General features: G+C 29.1%; 1 protein-coding gene across 3 annotated transcripts; it reads left to right on the forward strand.

Annotated features, from left to right (window-relative positions):
- The first annotated feature begins 7,119 nt into the window (after positions 1-7,119).
- LOC103828198 (cytochrome P450 90B1) lies at positions 7,120-13,173 on the forward strand. 3 transcript variants are annotated; one of them, XM_033292932.1, is made up of 8 exons: positions 7,120-7,688; positions 7,787-8,111; positions 8,200-8,352; positions 8,501-8,803; positions 8,901-8,993; positions 9,069-9,147; positions 9,236-9,345; positions 10,327-10,683. In XM_033292932.1, exons 1-8 carry the CDS (start codon positions 7,480-7,482, stop codon positions 10,582-10,584), a joined length of 1,530 nt encoding a protein of 509 aa, XP_033148823.1. In that variant the 5' UTR covers positions 7,120-7,479; the 3' UTR covers positions 10,585-10,683. The 3 variants fall into 3 exon arrangements, with proteins under 3 accessions (XP_033148823.1, XP_033148828.1, XP_033148819.1); XM_033292937.1 differs by lacking the exon at positions 10,327-10,683 and adding an exon at positions 12,845-13,173 and having other exon boundaries at positions 7,378-7,688; XM_033292928.1 differs by having other exon boundaries at positions 7,378-7,688; positions 10,330-10,584.
- Positions 13,174-23,740: the final 10,567 nt, after the last annotated feature.

A 23,740-nucleotide genomic window follows, 5' to 3' on the forward strand; every position in this document is an offset into this window, starting at 1 on the left:
TTTATTAAGAGGGGACTTTTAATGTGTAACACTTTTACCGTATTTTTATTAGAAATGTGGTCGTTTTTTTTTTGGAAAGAAAATGTGCTAGTTCAAAATACATTTCTAGATGTACAGTTTCATCTTCCGATTCCTGTACAAATTGTAACTTTTTTTTATTTTTGGGCAACCCTATACCAATTGTAACTATGACAAAACTTTTGGCATATATTGCAATGCCTGAATGTCATGAGTTAAGCTCCGAACCTGGTCTTCCTTCTATCCGTCCCCGTGAAAATGATCTATATATATTTGAAGTACAATTGCTGCCATAATGACGACCTCTACAAGACTACAACTGTGATAGTCAATTCTTTCTGCAAATAATAAATTTGTATTCAATGCTAGTGTTATTTATATAAAGAAACCGCTGAGTTTATTACATTTTTATTTAGGTGGTACGAATATTCAATTTTATTCAAGAGCATATTATGTAACTAGTTTAAGATCTCATCCTTGTGTAGGATAAACATTTTGTATACAAATTATTTTTACGTATTATTATTTTTATAGTGATTTTTACGTATTATGAAACAAATTAATATATATATATATAAAATAATTTTTAAATAATTAACTTTACATATATAATTAAATTGACACAAACACATAAATTGAATAAATTACTTTTGCTTATTTACAATAATTTTGGGGTTAATAATTTGAACAATTATTTTCTCTATTTTATATTGTATTTAATTAAATTTAAATAATATCAACATAGATATATAGTACTCTCTCTGTTCTGAAATGTAAGATGTTCAAATATATAAGAAGTTCATAATTTTTATGTTCCAATATATAAAAATTTCTCATCTTTCTAGGTAACTTGAAATTTATTAAAAACTGTGTAGCCAATCAAATTTAATAGTTCTATTTTGTAATTGGTTGAGTAGTTTTTAGTTTATAATTTTAATGATAATTTCTAGGTCAAAAATAATTTTTTTAATAAGTGTGTACTATCCAAAACATCTTACATTTCAGAACATAGGGAGTATATTTTTAGTAAGACTATCTATTAAATAAAACTTCATAATCATAATATTTATCATCATTTGAATCCTTCTAACCAAGTTTTAAACCATTAATAATAAAACTTTTAGTGTGAGATTTTTAATATTTGTAATAACTTATAATCTTCCTTGAAAATTCAAGGGGAATTTTTATGTTTACCACTTTTTTGATACAATTGTTTATGTTTATCACCACTAAAAATACATTTCCAAAAATATCTTTTTTATTAAAAAGCAAAAAACTATTATATCCTTGTTATCTATATATATATATAATAGACAATTATTTAAATAAATATTTTTTTATGTTTTCGAATTATATTTTTTTTCAAATTCAAACTTTTTTATACATTCTTTTTAAAAATCAATTTTTTTAAGAAACTATTTTAAAAATTTTTGTTTATATTTTTTAATTAGTTATTTATATATTTATTAAAATCTTAAATTTCAAATTCCAAAATCTCTACCCAACTCTAACCCTAAGTCTATATTAGTTAACCCTAGGGTTATAAATGTTTGTTTCCCCTCTTTAAAAATGGGAGTAAAAGGGTTTAGTGTAAACAAGAAAAATGGTATTATGAATGCAGTATGTTTGGTAATTTTCCAAAATTCATGCAAATTTTTAAATTTAAATATTTATGCATTTTATATGGTACATAGTTTAATATATATATATATATATATATTAATATGAATATATATTTAATGTGATTTTCACTCATATGATTTTATGATCATTTGTATTTTATTATAAAAAAAATTAAATCACTGATCACAAATTTTCAATATGAGATTTTTAAGTTTTAACAGTTTTCCTAATTTATAGTCATTTAAAAATATTCAAAATACAACTTCTATGAAATATAGAAATATTTATTATATGGTTAATATGATTGTTTAATTTATCTTAATAATATAACATTAAAAAAAAAATGGAGGATGTGTAAATTGTTATCAAATCTTTATTATTAAAATTATTAATTATCATATATATATAGTTTTCTTCATTTGTGGTAATTTCGTAGGTTTTATTTAAGTAATTTTAGATTGTTAATTAATTTATAGTTAATTTAATGAGAAGTATATAATATATATTTATTCGACCAACATATTTTTCTAAGGATTTTAAGAAGCATTTTAGTGATGATATGTGTCATACTTAATATGTTGTAATGCTTCTCTTTTAATGTATAGGAGATTTCATATATACTTATATTTATATATTGTGTATTTTATCTTTCGTTTAATATTTTAAATTAAGAGATTTGCTAAAAATGACATAAACTTGAATTTGAATGAAAATCTACATCCCAAATTCAATTAAATGCAAAAAATAATCTACAAAAATAGTAAAAATTACAACTATTTTTCATGATCAAACAAAAAATATGTAAACACTTTTACGATATAATCATCGGAATTCTTTTATAAACAATAAAGTCTTATGCTAAAATACATCCCGAGAAGTCTACTCATGTATTTAATCCTAAAACTAATTTAAAAATTTATGAAATTTGTTTTTTGATGAAGACTGAATTAAAATCATGTAAACATAAAATTTAATAAATTTTTTTCACATAAATAAATATATATAGCCTGTAAGTCATAATTATCCATTAGTTAGGGTTTGATAACATATGTTCAAGTAATGTTGGTATTCTTAGGATTATATTTTGGAACCTTGAATATTGTTTTAAAAATTAAACTTTGACATAGGTGTTTATTTTTGTTTATATTAAACATTTTATAAATTAGTTTTACGGTTAATGAAGTCTTTGTTACTATTAGTTAAAATATTTAATTTTAAGGTTTATAGATATAATCATTATATAAAAGTCTTCTTAGGGAAATAGATCTGAAAAATTCAAATATCATTCTTAGATCCGGTGAGATTCATGCTTAGTTTCTCCAAACACACATAGTTTATTAACTAATGTTATCCACTCGTTCTTGATCAAGAATCATAAATTTGAATAGTTCTAATAAACTTATAAATTCTGAAATAAAAAGTCAGAATTTTGGAATGAAATCAGAGATAAAGTGAATGAGAAATGATTTGTGAGTGTAAGAAATGTGATATATAGATGTAGATGTCAATTTTATATGCATTTAGAGTTTGATTTTAGTTGTTAATGGTGACTGATGTATTGATGACGATGACAATTTGGTAAATACGTAACAAAGATGAGGATGTATTATTATAGAATGCTGAATACTTCATTATACAAAATGATTTACAATATATAAACAGTGTGTCTTAGGGTTTAGACAATCGTTAATTACAATTATGTTCCTTAATCATAATATCCTTATACCCTCTCTCAAGATGGAGGCAGTTCTTTGACACCAATTTTGCTTTTTAGTTCAGTGAATAACGGTCAAAGTAATGGCTTTGTAAGTGAATCAGCGAGCTGATATTTAGTTTTGACATGTTTTACACGCATTGCTCCAGCTTGAATGTTTCCCCGAACAAAGTGGTAGTCAGGAGCAAATGTTTCATCCGAGAATGGAAGACCGGATTTGCACATAGATAGGTTGCTCCAATGTTATCACAGTAGATGACTGGTGAGGTGAGGAGTTTGATACCGATTTCAGAGAGGAGTGAGCAGATCCATCCAAGTTCGGAGGCATTGTTAGCCACAGCTCGATATTCTTCTTCAGTCGATGATCTTGCGACCTTACATTGTTTTAGCGAAGACCATGAGATGGGGCTGCCACCAATGTAGATTACATAAGCATTTGTGGAGATGTAATGATCAGCATCACCTGCCCGATCTGCATCTGAGAAGGCATGGACCGTGAGTGGTGTCATGGAGCTCAAGAAAATACCATAAGAGGTTATGCCTGCAAGATATCGCAAGGCTCGCCAATGAAGATTGGTTGGTCGATGCATATATTGTGAGAGCCTGTTGACCGCAAACGCTATGTCTGGCCGCGTGAGAGAGAGGTGCTGAAGACTCCCTAGTCTGAGCCTGGATTTTGCATGTTGCAGCCGTCTGAGCCTATTTTTTTTTGAGTTCATAGTTGATCAGTTTCTCATGTATCTCAGTGATCGAGGGAGGAGTGTCGCGTGCCTCAATTTGATCAGCCATGTATTTGTACTCTTCAGGAAGACCTCCTATAATGTAATCGATTTGACCTTTGTGGTCAATAGGCTTTCCAAACAAGGAAATGCGATCAAAGCAGGTTGTAAACCCTTAAACATACTCATCGATGGTCTTAGATCCTTTCGTCCATTGATCGAGTTGTTGTTTGAGCTGCTTCACATGAGCACGACTTGGTTTAGCGTAAATGGAAGAAAGTGTGTTCGAGATCTCAGCGGAAGTATTCGTGGTGGAGAGCATGGGTTGAACTGCACCCAACAATGCATTGTAGATGAGTCGATCTTGGCGTTTCCAGGTTGCATACGCTGGATTTTCAGTGATATCGCCGTTGGTGATGGTGCCATCACCGTACCATCAAGATAACCCAACAGATCATAACCATCCATTAGCGCATGGGCCTGGCGGTTCCACATCAGGTAGTTGATTGCCGTTAACCTAGTGTCTGTAGAAGAAGTCGACATGGCCGGTGATGAAAGCAGAAGGCGGCCACAAAAAAAAATTGAATTTTAAGTCTTTAGGTATCGGAGCTCTGATATCATATTATAGTGTGTCTTAAAGCATATCCAATGTAAAACTCCATTTTTTCCTTTAAAATGGAGTAAAAGTGGATATGGAGTAAAAATGCTCCAACCCTATTTCATCTCTCTTTTTATAATAGAGTAATGAACAAACAAAAAATAGATTACTCCATAAATGGAGTAAAGTTTATTATGGAGTGACATATGGAGTTGGGTTGAAGCATTTCTTACTCCATATCCACTTTTACTCTATTTTAGAGTAAAAATGTAATTGGGTTGGAGATGCCCTTAGGGTTTAAACAATCGTTAATTATAATTAAGTCCCTTAATCTATAGTATCTTTATATTTATGACTAAAACAAACGATTTCAAAATAATAATGACATTTTTATTAATAATAATTTTTTTAGGATAAATAAAGAAAATAAAAAAAAATTCAAAAGAAGTTATTTTTGTGTTTGATCACAAATTTTGAGTCATATTTGAAGAAGTTCTTAAAATAATTGTATACTTCAACTATAATTTATACTGTATTGTATATCATGAGTTTTTAAATTTTTATCTACTATGAAAATAAATAAACTAAAATGCTGAAGATAAGAAGGATTAATACATGAAAGTTATACTAAGAGCATCTCCAAAAAGACACTCTATTATGAAGTTTTCAAAACTCTATATTTGAAGTTCAAAGATATTATTTTTCAAAAGCAAAACTTCAAACTTAATTTCAAAACTATTTGTATTTTATACTATAGTCCTTGTATTTTCATAATTAATTTAAATTCACAAAACTTTTGTAAATAACTAAGCACATATATAAAATATCACTACAGTGTTAATTAATAAAATGTTATATTGAAATATAAATTTTAAATAGAAATACCATTATTAATATTAAACTTCAAGCAAAATACCGGATTATTCCATAAAATATTAATATTAAACTTCAAGCAAAATACTAGATTATTCCATAAAATTACTTTTGTAATGCAAATATGATCAACTAGTGCATTTCGAAGGAAAAAATGACTCTCTTTATTTTTAATTTATAGATTACGAACTTACAATTGTTGAAATCTGGTGATCTTAAACATATAAACACATTAGATGTGAACGAGAAAGTAAAAGAGGAAAATAAATATTGCTAAAAGACTTAACTTCTATCGATGAGATTAATACTCAGTGAAAACATTCGATCTGAATAAGAAAGAATCGTACGAAAAAGACATCAAAACAACAACAACAACAACCATCTTCGGTTCCTGGTCAAATTTACCTGATTATAAGTGTTAGTGTAGTATATAGATTTGTAAAATAGTTATGTCTTCATGTAATTTTTTAAAAGTTTTTGTTGTTGTTAAGTTTCTTTTGTATTGTTGTTGTCTAAATATAGTTTTAAATATTTTGAATCTTATTTTAAAGTTTTATTTAATTTTATGTGTAAAACTTAAATTTTTAAAAATTTGAAATTTTATGAGATAAAATTTTTCTTAAAGATTAATACGATAAACGAGAAAATACTTAAGAATTATAAATGTGATGTATAATTGTAGAGACCAAAATGTAAACAAAAGTATGAAACTTCAAATTTGAAGTTTTGAGTAGTGAAACTTTAAATATAGAGTTTCACTTTTCAAAAGTTTAAATTTAAAGTTTTGGAGACCAAAAAGCTTTATATTAAAGTTATAGATTGTCTTTTGGAAATGCTATAATTGTATACTTCAACTATAATTTATACTGTATCGTATATTATGAGTTTTTAATCTTTTATCTACTATGAAAATAAATAAACTAAAATGCTGAAGATAAGTAGGATTAATACATGAAAGATATAAACTGAATTACATATTCTTAATCTTGATCTTAATAGTAAACCCGTTATCATAGTAATTAATATATCACGTAGCGATTCAGAATATAAACTTGTTATTTTCTCAGAAAAAAAGTTTTAGGTAAACGAATGTTTTGTGCCTATTGAGGGAAAAAAGACAATGCCAAAAGTCTACGGGTTTGACTGTCCAGTTCGGTAATAATCTAATAACTCTGTCTTTGACCGCACGCTCGTGTAAGGATCCTTCTGACATTTTCATTGTTCTACCCCTGCTCGTGAAGTCCTTCCTTTCCAAATTTCTTAGGGTATTTCTGGAATTCTGAATTTTAACCGATTGAGACACCGTACCGGACTCCTAGGATTCTGCTGAGCATTTATCAAAACTGTTCTTTTTTAATATTAGCACGAATGGTTATTAATTAAAAATCTCAGATTTGATAGATATAATCAACGTAATTTTATATTAGCACGAATGGTCTTTTTTATACTAGCTCTAGTGTACGGTTACGTTCATTCTTTTGGAGTTATACAAATATATATTTCTCTCTTTTTTTTTCTACCACAGTGAAATCAAGATTCGTACTCTAGTGTATGTTGAGATCATTATATATTATATGATTATAATCGAATGCATCTTTAATCATATAAAATAGCTGTTAACCTATTTTCGCATGGCAGCTTTCTGCTACTTTTTAGTATAATAAATAAAGGATTTAAAGCATAACGAGGCAACAAAAGCAATGAATTTGGAGAACAAAAGCCAGGAAGCTCATTGGTTAGGTTAGCTTAATCAGTGGATTTTATTATTAACGACGATGATAAATTAAATTAGGTTTTTCTGACTTCTTTAAAACCCCCTCTTACAAACAGAAGCTCCCTTTTTCAGTAGAGGTCCGATTCCCAATCCCTCAGAAAAGAAAAAGGCAAAGCATAGAGAAGAGATTGATAGAGAGATAAAGAGAGAGAGAAACTCCATGTTCGAGCATACTCTATTGTCTCTTCTTCTTCTCCCATCGCTTCTATCTCTTCTCCTCTTCTTGATCCTCTTGAAGAGAAGAAGTCGACACAGATTCAATCTCCCTCCGGGAAAATCCGGTTGGCCATTTATAGGAGAGACCATCGGTTATCTCAAACCGTACACCGCTACAACTCTCGGTGACTTCATGCAACAACATATCTCCAAGTAAACAATAAATCTCTTATTTACAAAAAAAAAACAATAAATCTCTAAAAACTCAAGGGCATCAAAACTTGACTAATTTTGATGATTTTTTATTATAGGCATGGGAAGATATACAGATCGAATTTGTTTGGAGAACCAACGATTGTATCAGCTGATGCAGGGCTCAACAGATTCATATTACAAAACGAAGGAAGACTATTTGAATGTAGTTATCCTCGAAGTATCGGTGGTATTCTTGGGAAATGGTCGATGCTTGTTCTTGTTGGAGACATGCATAGAGATATGAGAAGTATATCGCTCAACTTTCTAAGTCACGCTCGTCTCAAAACGATTCTTCTTAAAGACGTTGAGAGGCACACTTTGTTCGTTCTTGATTCTTGGCAACAACAGACTGTTTTCTCGGCTCAAGATGAAGCCAAAAAGGTTTTCTTCATCTTTTGCTTGAATTGAGTCTTTGTTTTTTGAAACTTTTTATTTAATTTTTAAGTTTTATGGTTTTTAATTTGAGCAGTTTACGTTTAATCTAATGGCGAAGCATATAATGAGTATGGATCCTGGAGAAGAAGAGACAGAGCAGTTAAAGAAGGAGTATGTGACTTTCATGAAAGGTGTTGTCTCTGCTCCTCTCAATCTCCCAGGAACTGCTTATCGTAAAGCTCTTCAGGTACACTAAATTAATTCCATAAGATTATGGAAATTACGAACATTTTTTCATGTAAAGGCACAGCCTCTCATTATGGGTAATGTTTCTTTTCCTTTTACTTTTTTTATTAGTAATTTGTATATATTTTCAAATAAAAATATTTATGCAGTCACGAGCGACAATACTGAAGTTTATTGAGAGGAAAATGGAAGAGAGAAAATCAGAGATTAAAGAAGAAGGTGAAGCAGAGGATGAAGCAGAGATTAGTCAAAGTGACCATCATTATGAGAGAAAACATAGAACAGATGATGATCTTTTGGGATGGGTTTTAAAACATTCGAATCTATCAACGGAGCAGATTCTCGATCTTATTCTCAGTTTATTATTTGCTGGACATGAGACTTCCTCCGTCGCCATTGCTTTAGCTATCTACTTCTTGCAAGCTTGTCCTAAAGCCGTTCAAGAACTTAGGGTAATAATACTAAGACGTACTATAAGTTTATTTAATTGTTACTTATGTTCTTTTGGTTATTATTTGTTTATGTTTATTTGATTTCAACTTTTTGAAGGAAGAGCATCTTGAGATCGCGATGGGCAAGAAGGAGCTTGGAGAGTCAGAATTGAATTGGGATGATTACAAGAAAATGGACTTTACTCAGTGTGTATGTCATTTCTATTTTTTATCATTCTTAGTTTGTTTATCATGGAAATTAATTATTATTTGTATTTTTTTGTAGGTAATAAATGAAACTCTTCGACTAGGAAATGTAGTAAGGTTTCTGCATCGTAAAGCACTCAAAGACGTTCGGTATAAAGGTAACACTTTACATACAAAATCCGAAATATCCAAATCTTATTGGTTGTAAAATATAAAATAATTTTTATTTTAATGTTGGAAAAATAGGATACGATATCCCGAGTGGGTGGAAAGTGTTACCAGTGATCTCAGCCGTACATTTGGATAATTCTCGTTACGACGAGCCTAATCTCTTTAATCCTTGGAGATGGCAACAGGTAACTATTATTCGATAACTAATTGTTTAGAGCATCATTTGTGATAAATTTCTTAAGGTGAGTCTCAAGACATTATTTTATTAGTATACTAAAGTAGTTTAGTTATGTAACAAAAATAATTATCTTAAAAAGCAGCACTATCATTTTTTCAAAACACGTAACACATAGTTTCTTAAAATGCTTTTGAAAGTTTCTTCAGCAACAATTGATTCTTGTTTTTTTTTTTCTATTTTCTCTTTCATACATTTTCTTTGTTTATTATTATTTTAGTGCAAGAGACTATGGTAGATATTACCATTGCTCATGCTCTTAATAAGTATATAGTTTTCATCGATGCATGAATTGATACGTCATGGGTGCATTTGACTAACCTATCTATAGATACCATACGAGAACCATTAATCAGGCAATTTATTAACTATCTCTCAAAGTTAGATCTTAACACGTCATGAATGATGTAAATCACATGAAGCATATAAATCAAACAATCCTGTGAAAATTAAAGTAAAGAGAGAAGAGACGTGGTGGTGTACGTGAAGACAATTAATTAGTAGGATGGTATGTCTTTAATGACGTGGGAACTGCATTAATCTCAATAAGTATGGGTCCCACAGTGAGGTGTTAATCGTGACCGTTGATTTAGAGTTGAGTTTTGGTATATTAGATTTGACGGACGATGGTACCACGGCATTGACGGATCTCACACGCCCGATGACTTGTACGTGTGTTAGATTCTGCCACGTTGACCGCTCCCACTTTTCTATTAATCAATTATCAAATCGACGAATTAGAAAATAATACGTTTGTGGGAAAATACTTTTTAAAATAAATAGTAATAATAATGGGAGTCATGATATTACGAGTGAGTGGGGAAGGTAAGATGATTAATGACCCACGTGGGGTGGTGCCAACAAGCACGTGTTCTTCTTCACTTTTTTTGTGCTACTTGTTTCATCAAAACTGTTTGTTGTATTTACGTAGCAGCAAAACAACGGAGCGTGCGGGTCGTCTTCGTCAGGATCTGGTAGTTTTTCAACGTGGGGGAATAACTTCATGCCGTTTGGAGGAGGGCCAAGGCTGTGTGCTGGTTCGGAGTTAGCGAAGCTAGAAATGGCAGTGTTTATTCATCATCTTGTTCTTAATTTTAATTGGGAATTAGCAGAAGATGATCAACCATTTGCTTTTCCTTTCGTTGATTTTCCTAACGGTTTGCCTATTAGGGTTTCTCGTATTTTGTAAAAAAATATTAAATATTTCATTTTATTATCTTCTTTTTATTAAATCATTTTTTTGCCCGATGGAAAATCTTTTTGGAAAAGTAATATAAATTGGGTTGGATATTTGGACAATATATTAAAAAAAAAATGGTTAACCATTCTCCGGATAGAGAATGTGAAAGTTCCAATGTCTACATGCTATGGAAATTTGGTGTGGTGCGTATTCGAATTCGGATTCTTTGAATATCCACAGAACGCCTTGACCACTCGATCACTGACGCGTGGTTAAATAAATTAGACAATATATTTTGTCTATTAGTGGAAGTATATATTGTGTATAGTTTGGAACGTTGGATGTTGTTGATTATTGGTATTTCACAAAAACCGACCACATCTCAGACTCCGACTACTTTTGTTGATTGTATGTGATTTTAAAAATAGTTTTTGGTTATTATTTTTCTAAAATCTATTTTTTTTTACCAATCAAGATATTTTTTGACATAGATTCGTACAATATAGGAAAACCAATTTTCTAAAAAAAATAAATATTTCTAATAAAAAAATATAAAAATCCATGCATGTTTTCTTGATTGGTAATTGTCGTTGGATTATTTTTTTTCTTTTAAAAAGAGATCTATATATTCATGCATTACTATAGGCATAGACTGGTTTCTCCGCTACAAACCACAAAAGCTGTTGTTAGCGATAATCATTCGAACCGTTCTAAAGCGATTCAAACTGTTTTGAATATTTTAAATTCAAAATCTGATTTCATCAAGCATTTGCGGTTGCTGGAGGATAATATTTTTTTCCTTTAAAAAAAGTAATTAATACAAAAATAATAATAATAATAAAAATTTTAGGTTGAAATAATAGAAATACTAAAATATATCTATTATATTTTAGTTTATATTATAAATTTTAAAAATGAAAATATTTTCAGAATTTTTAAAAATTTAAAAATAGATTTTAAAAATATAATTTTTATATTTATTATATGATTATGATGTTTAATATTTTTATAATTATATAAAATGTAAATATTGTTAATTTATTATTTAACCGCTATTGTATTTAGTGGTTAACCAGTCATAAGTATCCCGCAAATGCACTAATTTCTAATCAAAGTACCAGTCGTTCAAATATCTTAAAACCGCAACTACCCGCATTTGAAAATTCCTGCATCCGCAAACTCTCGCATCCGCAAACTCCCACAACCGCAACCGCTGCGGTTACACCATTTAGGCCCTATGTATAGTAAAGATAATTTGTTAAACATAAGAATATAAAAATAATTTATATTAAGATCATTTTTAAACTTGCCAATAAAATTAAATAATTGATCAAATTTTTTTATGTGGAATTTTCATATTTATTAATACTTTATTGGTATTATTTGTAAAATTTATAGTTTTCTATTTTAGTAATTTAAATATGAATTTTAAAATAGCTTAAAAGTTAATGTTCTAAAAATAATATTTTTTTTTCTAATAAAGCATAAATCGAATTTAGAAAAACCAGAAAATACAGAAAAAGCTAACACTTGAATTCAAGAAAAAAAAAATCAAAAATCACCATTCATGTTTTTTTTGAACAATTACCATTCATCTTTTTCAAAAAATAAAATCTATTACAAAAATAAAGTTAAAATTTTAAACCGAAATCTAAAAACTAAAAACATGAAAACAGTGAGAAACCTTAATCATACTTTAAATGGCTTTTATATATCTCAATCTTGGTATGACTATTAATACCCGCTATGTTTCCAAATAAAATATGTTTTAGGTGAAAGTAACACATTAAGAAAGTTACTTTTAGCTAAAAAATAACATTAAAAAAATAAATTAAAGTTAACCAAATTATAAAGTACACTATAAAATATAATTGGTTGCACATTTTTAATAAAATTAAATGCTACATAGAAATTTTAAACATCTTATATTTTGAAACATATAAAATTATCATAGATATTTTATAATTTAAAACAGAGGGTGTATTATTTTTAACAAAAATATAAAAATAGTATAGATATACTATAAATAGACATATATATACAGTGTCATTTATAAACAAATTATATAATATTATAATAATTTTGTATGATAATTTTATTTATAAAAGAATTTTCTTGTACTAATCAGTTATAATAGTTATACCAATAAAAACATATAACTTCAATAATATACTTTTTTTTTAGTATTAGTGCTTTATCATCAAATTTACCAAAAAACTTAAATCAGCGAAATCCTATGTCTTTTAACATTTTTTATTCATGATAACAGAGTAGAACATGTTAGGCCCTCGATAGAGGCCCCATCATCAAAGGAAGCTCAGCCCATTACCACCTCAACTTCTCCTCAGTCTCTGCATAAAGCAGTCAACGTGCAACAATTCAAAGCAGCACAAAGAAGTGAGCCTCGTTACCTCGTACAGACATGAAAGATCACCTGATTAGTGTATCTTACAAATTTTGATGCCTCAATATCTGTGTCGTCATGTGCTGATGTCTACCAAAAGGATAAGATCCAAGATTAGTGTAAATAAAACAATGACGTTATATTTTGTTCTGAAGTTGAAAAGCACAATAAAAGCTAAACTTTTTGTCTTGGTATTATGTTGTCACCCTCAATCTTTATGGTATCAGAGCCATGGATTCTGATCCACCTTCAACTTCATCTCTGAGTATATTTCAGCGTGTTATACACAATTTTTTTCTTGATGAACAAATTCTTATGGAAGATGCAATTCCAGTCCTTCTTCTCACGTCAGTCTTGGATTATTAATCGTGCTTCTGCTCGACCATCACCAACAATCACTGTACGTCATGGTGATGAGGTTTCAGGCACGCAAATTCGGAGTTTCTCAAATGGGTGAGGAAGGATCAACTGGTCATGGTGTGGTTGTTCAGTTATCTCGCAAAAGAATCTTTGCGCTCTATTTAGGTCCTTTACTCTGCTCATGAGGTCTGGTTCAGTCTTGGAAATAAGTACAATCGTATTTCAGCCACAAGAAAACTAGATCTGCAGAGAAAACTTCAACGCTTGTCCAAAATCAAAAGTTTATGGCTGAATAGTTTAGTGATGTCAAGAGTATAGTGATCAGTTAGACTCAATAGATAGTCCAATTACAGAACAATAAATGATATATGGCGTTCTTAGTGGTCAAGGAAAAGAGTATGAGTCGATCTTTACTGTGGTTGAACATTCTACCCAAGTTGAACTTTGAAGATGCGGTCTTTAAGCTCATCAACTTTGATGAAAAATTTCAAGTCTATAACCAAACTGTGATATTAACCAAAATCAGGGGTAACTACAGTAACATGGGTGGTTGGTTATAGAGGTTGCGGCTATAACTCTTATTCCACTCAAGGGTGTGGCTTTCAGTTATAGTTTTCCAATAGCTCCAGTTCTGGATCATCCTCAACCAAACCAACCTGTCAGATTTGTGGACGATATGGTTCCTTTGCAGCTCGCTGTTACAACCGCTTTGATCATGATTATCAATCTCTGGAGAACATTCATACTGCTATCACAACAATGAAGGTACCAGACCAAGATCAGCTTACTGGATAGGAGTGGTACCCATATTCAGAATGCTTTGCAATTGCATTCCTCTGAGCCTTATATTAGGAATGATCAAGCCATCGTTGGGAATGGGGACTTCCTACCTATCACGCATGTTGGGTCTATTGCCTTGACTACACCTCAAAGGTACTCTCCCTCTTACGAATTTATTGGTCTGTCTTGCTATCATTCAATCAGTTTTATCGGTTTCATAATTATAATTTCAGACTTTCCTTGTGAGCTTATCTCTGATGTTGTATCTGTGTGTGTAAAGGAAAATTTGAAAATCAGTTAATAGAACACGAAAAAGACAAGGATTTTTATGTGCTGAAGGATGGACGGTTTCGAGCCTTCTACTCTACACGTCAACAAGCTGCATGTGTTGAGACATGAAAAAAAGACTGGACCTTCCTCACATAGACATCCTTCAACTCCTTCTCAAGAATAAAGCGATAAAACTGAATAAGGGAAACACACTCATGTTGTGTGATGCTTGCCAGCTAGGAAATAAGATTTCCTTTTTCATCCCAAAACATTGTCTAGGTTAAACTTTATTTTAGATCACATTTTTAGGGTAGAGCTCTAGGGAGATGAGATATTCTTTATGAAACCATGTTATATCTCTTTAAATCTAATTATGTCTTTTCATTGATTTGTATTTCTGCTTATATGTATGAGTAGTGTCACTGTTAAGTTTTTGAATTTTAATGGAATTGAAGAGATTGAATGTTTAGGATTGATAGATTAGAGAATTTTAATTATAGTTCTTAACTTGGCATGATCTCTATGATTGAACTGATTTGGCCATTTAGTTCATTTCTCTTTTGTTAATTAGAGGTAGCAAAAATTGGTCTAATTGTCTGAAACTAATCATTGTGAGCAAAGTGTCCTTAGCCGGTAAAAGTTGATGTTAAGGCACTTTATAAACCTATCATAACTTGTTCTTACTGCATGTTTAACCTCCCTGAGTTCAAAGACAGTCAGAAATTTTAATTGGAGTTACGATAGAGGAAAGATTATAAAATGTTTTATGAGTTAAAGAATGATTCTTCGTTAATTCCCTTACTAGTTATCTGCATTCATGATCTGATTTTTCCGTGAATTCACTAATGCCTAGTACTTTTCTCTCATAGTTTACATTGTTTTATTTTCCTGCTTTTTTAGTTGCTTTTAAAACCAATCTATTTGTGTCTTCTAGCTTGATATGAACTGAGAATTGAAGTGGGAGCCGGGTCCTTGTGGATTAGATCCCGTACTACTATATGTACTTTACTATGAACTTTCAGGTAGTTTATCGGGTTAAAACATGAGTGAAAGAAAAATCTACTTTGTGCAGATGGAGTAGACTTTATTTGATATCTGCGTCGCAAATTCTATTAAAATTGGAATATCTTTGTATTCATCATGTTTTTACGATTTTATTATGTTACAGTGTGTAATGAATCATAATGGTTAAATGAATTTCAGAAGTTAATATTTTATAACTATGGAACTATAAAGTTTTTGTTTCGTTATGTTGTTAACTAATAAGTGTAGACTTCTAATGAAGTATGTTTTGTAATTTTATCAAACATGAAATATTTGTTCACTAAGTTTGCTAATTGTATTTTTGCATAGGATGGGTTTTGAAAGACTATTTGTGGAATTTCGTTTGAATTATACTCTTGAAACTTCTTTGGAAGTCTTTGTATATTTTCTTATTCTCATAAGTGTGTTAGTTATTATTTTTGCTTGTGAGTGACTTTGATATGTTTATGTATTACAATCATTGTGGATTCAATTTTTTGGTTGATTAGAGTATGTTGTGATAAATTTGATAGTTAACAAAAATAAATAATATTATACCAATGAAAGACACAACTAAAAATGAATATTATATTTAAAGATTAAGCATCAAAATAGTAATTTACAAGAAAATATGGTATGATGATAATCTGTTACAAAACTAAAATCTGTAAGATTTTTCTAGATTTTGTTTGATTATTTATAATCTTGATGGCTCAAATGAAGTAGTCTCGTGATGTTTTGTAATAAGGTCTACAAAAAAAGATAAAATGTTAGTAAACGATTAAATATACAAAAAAAACATGAGATAAAATTTTAAAATAACATTTTAGTAGACTCCAAATAAAGTCTACTTAAAATTTATTCTTTTGTAGATTTTATTAAGTCTACTAGTCATAAACTTTAAAATAAACATTTAAATTCTATGGATCTAATTCTTGCATTTTTGGAAGGTGAAGATGAATACCTAGGAAGAGAATATCTGAAAAATAAAATAAGATTATGAAAAAGGGAAAATTTGGAGAAATACACTTATATAAGATTTTAATTTGAAGACTACATCATTAATTATGTTTATTGAAAAATACACTTTTACGATTTTATTATGTTACAGTGTGTAATGAATCATAATGGTTAAATGAATTTCAGAAGTTAATATTTTATAACTATGGAACGGAACTATAAAGTTTTTGTTTCGTTATGTTGTTAACTAATAAGTGTAGACTTCTAATGAAGTATGTTTTGTAATTTTATCAAACATGAAATATTTGTTCACTAAGTTTGCTAATTGTATTTTTTCATAGGATGGGTTTTGAAAGACTATTTGTGGAATTTCGTTTGAATTATACTCTTGAAACTTCTTTGGAAGTCTTTGTATATTTTCTTATTCTCATAAGTGTGTTAGTTATTATTTTTGCTTGTGAGTGACTTTGATATGTTTATGTATTACAATCATTGTGGATTCAATTTTTGGTTGATTAGAGTATGTTGTGATAATTTGATAGTTAACAAAAATAAATAATATTATACCAATGAAAGACACAACTAAAAATGAATATTATATTTAAAGATTAAGCATCAAAATAGTAATTTACAAGAAAATATGGTATGATGATAATCTGTTACAAAACTAAAATCTGTAAGATTTTTCTAGATTTTGTTTGATTATTTATAATCTTGATGGCTCAAATGAAGTAGTCTCGTGATGTTTTGTAATAAGGTCTACAAAAAAAGATAAATGTTAGTAAACGATTAAATATACAAAAAAAACATGAGATAAAATTTTAAAATAACATTTTAGTAGACTCCAAATAAAGTCTACTTAAAATTTATTCTTTTGTAGATTTTATTAAGTCTACTAGTCATAAACTTTAAAATAAACATTTAAATTCTATGGATCTAATTCTTGCATTTTTGGAAGGTGAAGATGAATACCTAGGAAGAGAATATCTGAAAAATAAAATAAGATTATGAAAAAGGGAAAATTTGGAGAAATACACTTATATAAGATTTTAATTTGAAAACTACATCATTAATTATGTTTATTGAAAAATACACTTTTGTATATATGAATTTACTAAAGTAGCCAATCTGAATATTTAATATTATTATCATAATCTATTTAATATTTAAATTAACAGCTTCAGAAATTATAAGATATGTTTTTTTAAATAAAATCTTTATAATAAATATCTTAAGTTTTTATATTTTTGGAAGAAAAAAATAAAAAAAGGCGACATTTTGTAGCTACCTTTTTATTCACACCTGATATTGTTCGAAGCTCATTATCGCAGACCAACAAAATATCATTCTACACACGGAATCAAGAGTCATGTGATTTTTTTATTTTATTTGAATTGACACACTCTAATATCCCATGAGAGAGAGAGAGAGAGAGAGAGAGAGAGAGAGAGAGAGAGAGAGAGAGAGAGAGAGAGAGAGAGAGAGAGAGAGAGAGAGAGAGAGAGAGAGAGAGAGAGAGAGAGAGAGAGAGAGAGAGAGAGAGAGAGAGAGAGAGAGAGAGAGAGAGAGAGCCAATGTACTATTTTGAAGTTTAGTAATAATATTATTACTAATTTCTGTTTTATATTTTAACTATTGAAATCTTATTATATAAAACTTGTTTCTTCAAAGTTGCTAATTAACATGACGATAACACATGACAATTAAAAATTTAAGATGATGACATGTGTTAAAATCTATCAATTAATAATATAAATATAATAAGATAATAACTCAAAAGAATTATTTAATGGTAATTTTCCTTTTTTTAAATACTAAACAAAAATAATAATAGCAAAAGATTATTTGATGGTTTTTAGTTGACAATAATTTCCTTTTTCTAATTGTTTTTCTTTTTTACAATTCCTAAACAAAAAATATGTATAATAATTTACATAATACTAATTTTTGTTTCGTAAAATCTTTTTTTTTAAATACTAATTAAAGATAACAGCAAAAGATTATTTGATAGTCTTTTTAGTTGACAATAATTTCATTTTTATAAATTTTTCCCTTTTATAATTCCTAAAAAAAATATATAATAAATTAAAAAATATAATTGTGAAAATTTGTTTGATAGTAATTATCCGTTTGTAAAATCTTCTACAAAAGAAAATTGTTAAAAAGTGTTTAATTGTAGTTTTCTTTTTTTTTTCTTCAAATCTAAAAAAAAGTAAAATAAGTATTTAAAATATTTTCATATAATAATAGACTCTATTATTTAAATAGTAAATATTTTGTTTAAGAAATCATAATCCAAGAAGGATTACAATTTGTTTTGTAACTGAAAGGATTACAATTATTCACATATATATATATAAGATTAAACTCTCCTATATTTTGTCACTAAAAAAATATATAATAAATTAAAAAATATAATTGTAAAAAAAATTTGATAGTAATTGTCCTTTTATTTGATAGTCTTTTTAGTTGACAATAATTTCATTTTTATAAATTTTTCCCTTTTATAATTCCTAAAAAAATATATAATAAATTAAAAAATATAATTGTGAAAATTTGTTTGATAGTAATTATCCGTTTGTAAAATCTTCTACAAAAGAAAATTGTTAAAAAGTGTTTAATTGTAGTTTTCTTTTTTTTTCTTCAAATCTAAAAAAAAAGTAAAATAAGTATTTAAAATATTTTCATATAATAATAGACTCTATTATTTAAATAGTAAATATTTTGTTTAAGAAATCATAATCCAAGAAGGATTACAATTTGTTTTGTAACTGAAAGGATTACAATTATTCACATATATATATATATAAGATTAAACTCTCCTATATTTTGTCACTAAAAAAATATATAATAAATTAAAAAATATAATTGTAAAAAAAATTTGATAGTAATTGTCCTTTTATAAAATCTTCTACAAAATAAAATTGTTAAAGACTGTTTAATTGTAGTTTTCTTTTTTTTTTCTTCAAATCTAAACAAAATATGTAAAACAAGTATTTCAAATATTTCCATATAATAATAAACTTTCTTATTTAAATAGTAATTTTATGTTTAAGAAATCATAACCCAAAAATGATTACAATTATTATTTTTCTTTTGTAACTGAAAGGATTACAATTATTCACATCTATATATAAGATTAAACTCTCCTATATTTTGTCACCAAACATAATTGATTAAAATCAGAAACTCTCTCATACAAGAAAAACATTAGGTGCGTTTTTTTTATATAACTTTATAATTATCATAAAATATGATGTTGTTGTGCGTACGTTATTGGCACAATTATGTGTGTTAGTTCCTATTGACGATATAAAATTGGTTATTCAATCATAGTAAGTCAATGTCAACATCAATTTATTATGTTACGTCAACAACGATTGATCCATGCAGTATAAACGGTTTATTATGGTTATGCGAGTTAGATAATAATTTTAAAATCAACAACAATTGTTATGATTTTGATTGCCATCAGGGTTTAGTCAAAAGATTAACTAGACCCTTCTTAGAATAAGATTATGTTTGAAAAAAAAATATTTACTATTTTCTAACTGAAATTTTTATTTAATTTGCTATCATTCTCTTCTTGAAAAGCTTGGAGATAAACTATGTGAAGGAATTATTATCGACATCTTCTATTTATAATGTGCAAGATTGCGGACTATAAAGTCTCCGATCATAAATTTCAGATAAGAGTGATTGAGAGAACAACAACTGCATATATGTGAAACAATCATTACCTCAAATACTATGTGAAACAAATTTGTTTTCAACTACAAAGATTTTGCTCAACTTTAAGATACAAGAAACTATTAATTAGAGTTATTCCCACTTCTCATTTTCTTTTGAATTTTATCTCTTTTTTTCAAAGAGAACATTTTCCGGGAAGTTTTCTGACAGTGATTCCGTCATGACTGATTTGACCCCAACACTGATCTTTCTTACTGTGTAGGTTGACTGAGCCGATACATGCAGAATCAAAAGGAGTCACATGGGAGTGCAATGAAGCAAAGTTTAAGGTATCTAAAGGGAACTACATCATATGGCTTGAAATTCCAGAGAACAGGAAGTAGTGCCTCAAAGTTAATAGGCTACAGTGATTGTAGCCATAATGTAGATTCTGATGATGGAAGAATCATGACTGGTCATATATTTTATTTTAGAAACAGCACAATCACTTGGTGTTCTCAGAAGCAAGATACAGTGGCTCTATCATTGTGTGAAGCTTAGTTCATGGCAGGAACTGAAAAGGCAAGACAAGCTATTTTGCTTCAAGACTTGTTATACGATGTCATTGGTATTCCTTTCTTAAAGACTGTCATTCAGATAGACAATCGAACAGAAATTTGCATTACGAAGAAGCTGGTGTTTCATGGTCAGAGTAAACACATCCATACCAGATATAATTTTATAAAGGAGTGTGTTGAGAAAGGTCTTTTGGAGGTCGAGCATATACCCGACAATGAACAGAAAGCAGACATCCTATTGAAGGCTCTTGCACAGACCAAATACAAGGAGATGCGCGAACTGATTGGTGTCCACGATATAGACAAAAGAGATTTCAAGCTTAGGAGGGAGACTGTTGAAGTAAGCGTGAGAGAAGCTTGAGCAAGAAGTAATTCTATTCCTAACCGAGTTGTGAAGATAAGAGCTAAAGAGATTTAAGAGTTATCTAAATATATGATTACTAGTAATATTAGGATTACTTAACTATATAAATAGAGATCATGAGATGATATATGTGTTTTGAGTTTATGAGTTTCAGAGCTTAATATTTTGAGTATTTTCCTTAAGAGAGAATTAATAAGAAGAGTTTCTTATTTGTGAGATTACAAGTTATGTTCATGGATTGTTATTCAGAACATGTTGGCTACAGGAGGTAATCTTCTTAGATGGAACACACAGGTGGATGCAGGGAAAAGGGCCTTTTTCGACCCAAACAATTTGAGTCGTGACAAATACGATCTGAACAAATGATCAATGCTATATATACGACCATAACTCAATTATAATTAAAAAATACTACCTAAATTATTTTAAACGTGCCAAAATCTACATTGATTGTAACAGAAGTTAGACAGCCGTTAAAAAACAAAGACAACGTTGTTTTGGTAATCATTTTTGAAAAAAGTGTGCTCATTCTAGGAATCGAACCCGTGTATTGATACACTTTAAAAATACTTTATAACCATTGGACTAAAGTACATGTTTGATATATAATTACAATTTTGGAAATATATGTATTACTATACTTCTTCATCTTCTCCAAATAAAACTTTGGTGATAAATGTTTCTGACTTTTATAAATACATTAACATATTTTTTAATTACCATATCTTTAATATACTTATATTATACTAAAATATAAATAATAAAATATTTTAAATTATACAAAATTAAATATAACTAAAATATTGAAACTATTTATAAAATTTGATTATATAAACTATTTTATTTTTTAAAACTTGAATGGTATTTTTCTTTTATTTTTCAAAATTAAGATATTGTACTATATATTTTAGTTATTGTTTAATGTGTCTAATATTTTGAAAATAATATTTCAGTGAAAGAAAGGTAAAAGTCCTTTTAACACAACCAACACTTTGAACAAAATATCATAAATATATTATATCAATTTTAAAAATAAAAAATTACCGTTTAAAATTTTAAAATTACAATAATTTATAGAAGAAAAAATTATAAATAGTTTCAAATTTTTAAGTATATTTAATTTTGTATCATTTAAAATATTTTATTATTTATATTTTAGTGTAATATAATTTTATTAAAGTTATGATAACTAAAAAACATGTTAATGTATTTATACAAATCAGAAATAATTATCACCAAATTTTTAATTGGAGAAGATGAAAAAGTATAGTAGTATATATAGTTTCAAATTTGTAACTATTTATCAAACATTTACTTTAGTCTAGTGGTTAGAGTGTCTCTTTTAAAGTGTATTAATGCATTGGTTCGAATCCCAAAATGAACATATTTAAAAAAAAAAAGATTAAATCAAAACGTTGTCGTTTTTGTTTTCTAACGATTGACTAACTGTTGACTTAACTTAAGCTTGAAGTTATCTTGTTGTTATCCTAATGAGATTAGGATATGAATATCTTGGTTTGTAGTTATCTAGTTAAGTTTATCCTAATGAGTTTAGGAAACTATGAGTTGTTATATAAGGAGCTATCATGATGTGATAGAACTTAACGTGTTGTGAGCTTTTAGTTTTTGAGACTTTCTAAAGGCAATAAAGAGTTCTTGAGTTTGAGATATTGAGTTTGATTGTTGAGCTGCGATCATATCTTTGGTTTCAATAATTGGTATCAGAGCTTTAATATTGAAATCAAAAACGTTCGAGAAGAGAAGATAAACATGGCGGATCTGTCGATAACTCCTTTCAAATCTAAAGAGAATGGTTCCTCGGCAATCAAGTGTCCGATGCTCACCACCACCAACTACACGGTTTGGAGTATGCGTATGAACGTTCTACTCAAAGTGCATAAGGTTTGGGAAGCAATCGATCCAGGTGGTGATGATGGAGACAAAAGCGATATGGCTCGAGCTTTCTTGTTTCAATCTATCCCTGAAAGTTTGGTCCTTCAAGTTGGTACTTTAGCAACCGCAAAGGAAGTTTGGGATGCGATTAAAGCAAGGAACGTAGGAGCTGATAGGGTCCGAGAGGCAAGGTTACAGACGCTTATGGATGAGTTCAATAGGATGAAGATGAAGGACACAGAAACCATAGATGAGTTCTCTGGTAAAATTTCTGAGATATCCTCCAAATCAGCAGCATTAGGCGAGATTCTTGATGAACCGAAGCTGGTTAAGAAATTCCTCAGCAGTCTTCCAAAGAGGAAATACATACATATTGTAGCTGCGCTTGAGCAAGTGCTTGATCTCAACACTACAGGCTTTGAGGATATTGTGGGAAGGTTAAAGGCTTATGAAGAACGAGTTCAGGATGATGATCAACAAGATGATCAAGGGAAGCTTCTATATACTAATACTGATCCTAAAGGACAACAAGAAGGTTATGGCAGAGGAAGAGACCAAGGTGGTCGCTATAACAACAGAGGACGTGGAAGAGGACGATATAACGGTCGAACTAACTGGAGACAAGCAGGTGATTGGACGCAAGGGAGAGATGCATCCAGAGTTGTTTGCTTCCGCTGTGATAAAACAGGACATTACGTCTATGACTGCCCTGAACGAGTACTTAAACTGCAGGAAGCACAGGAAACTGAGAATGACAGCACACATGAGGCTGAAGATCTGATGGTTCATGAGCTGATCTATCTTAACGAAGAAAAGGTAGTACCAAGTAGGTTTGAGACACAATCTGGTGCGGATAATATTTGG

The sequence above is a fragment of the Brassica rapa genome, chromosome A01 (assembly GCF_000309985.2).
Source record: "Brassica rapa cultivar Chiifu-401-42 chromosome A01, CAAS_Brap_v3.01, whole genome shotgun sequence".
NCBI classification, from domain to species: domain Eukaryota; kingdom Viridiplantae; phylum Streptophyta; class Magnoliopsida; order Brassicales; family Brassicaceae; genus Brassica; species Brassica rapa.

What these genes read in the sequence shown, in the direction of transcription:
- LOC103828198 (XM_033292932.1), top strand. Translation starts at nt 7,480, where the DNA reads ATGTTCGAGCATACTCTATTGTCTCTTCTTCTTCTCCCATCGCTTCTA. An exon ending in CTCAAGATGAAGCCAAAAAG is followed by an intron (nt 8,112 to 8,199) that starts GTTTTCTTCATC and finishes TAATTTGAGCAG; the next exon opens with TTTACGTTTAATCTAATGGC. An exon ending in CAAAGACGTTCGGTATAAAG is followed by an intron (nt 9,148 to 9,235) that starts GTAACACTTTAC and finishes TTGGAAAAATAG; the next exon opens with GATACGATATCCCGAGTGGG.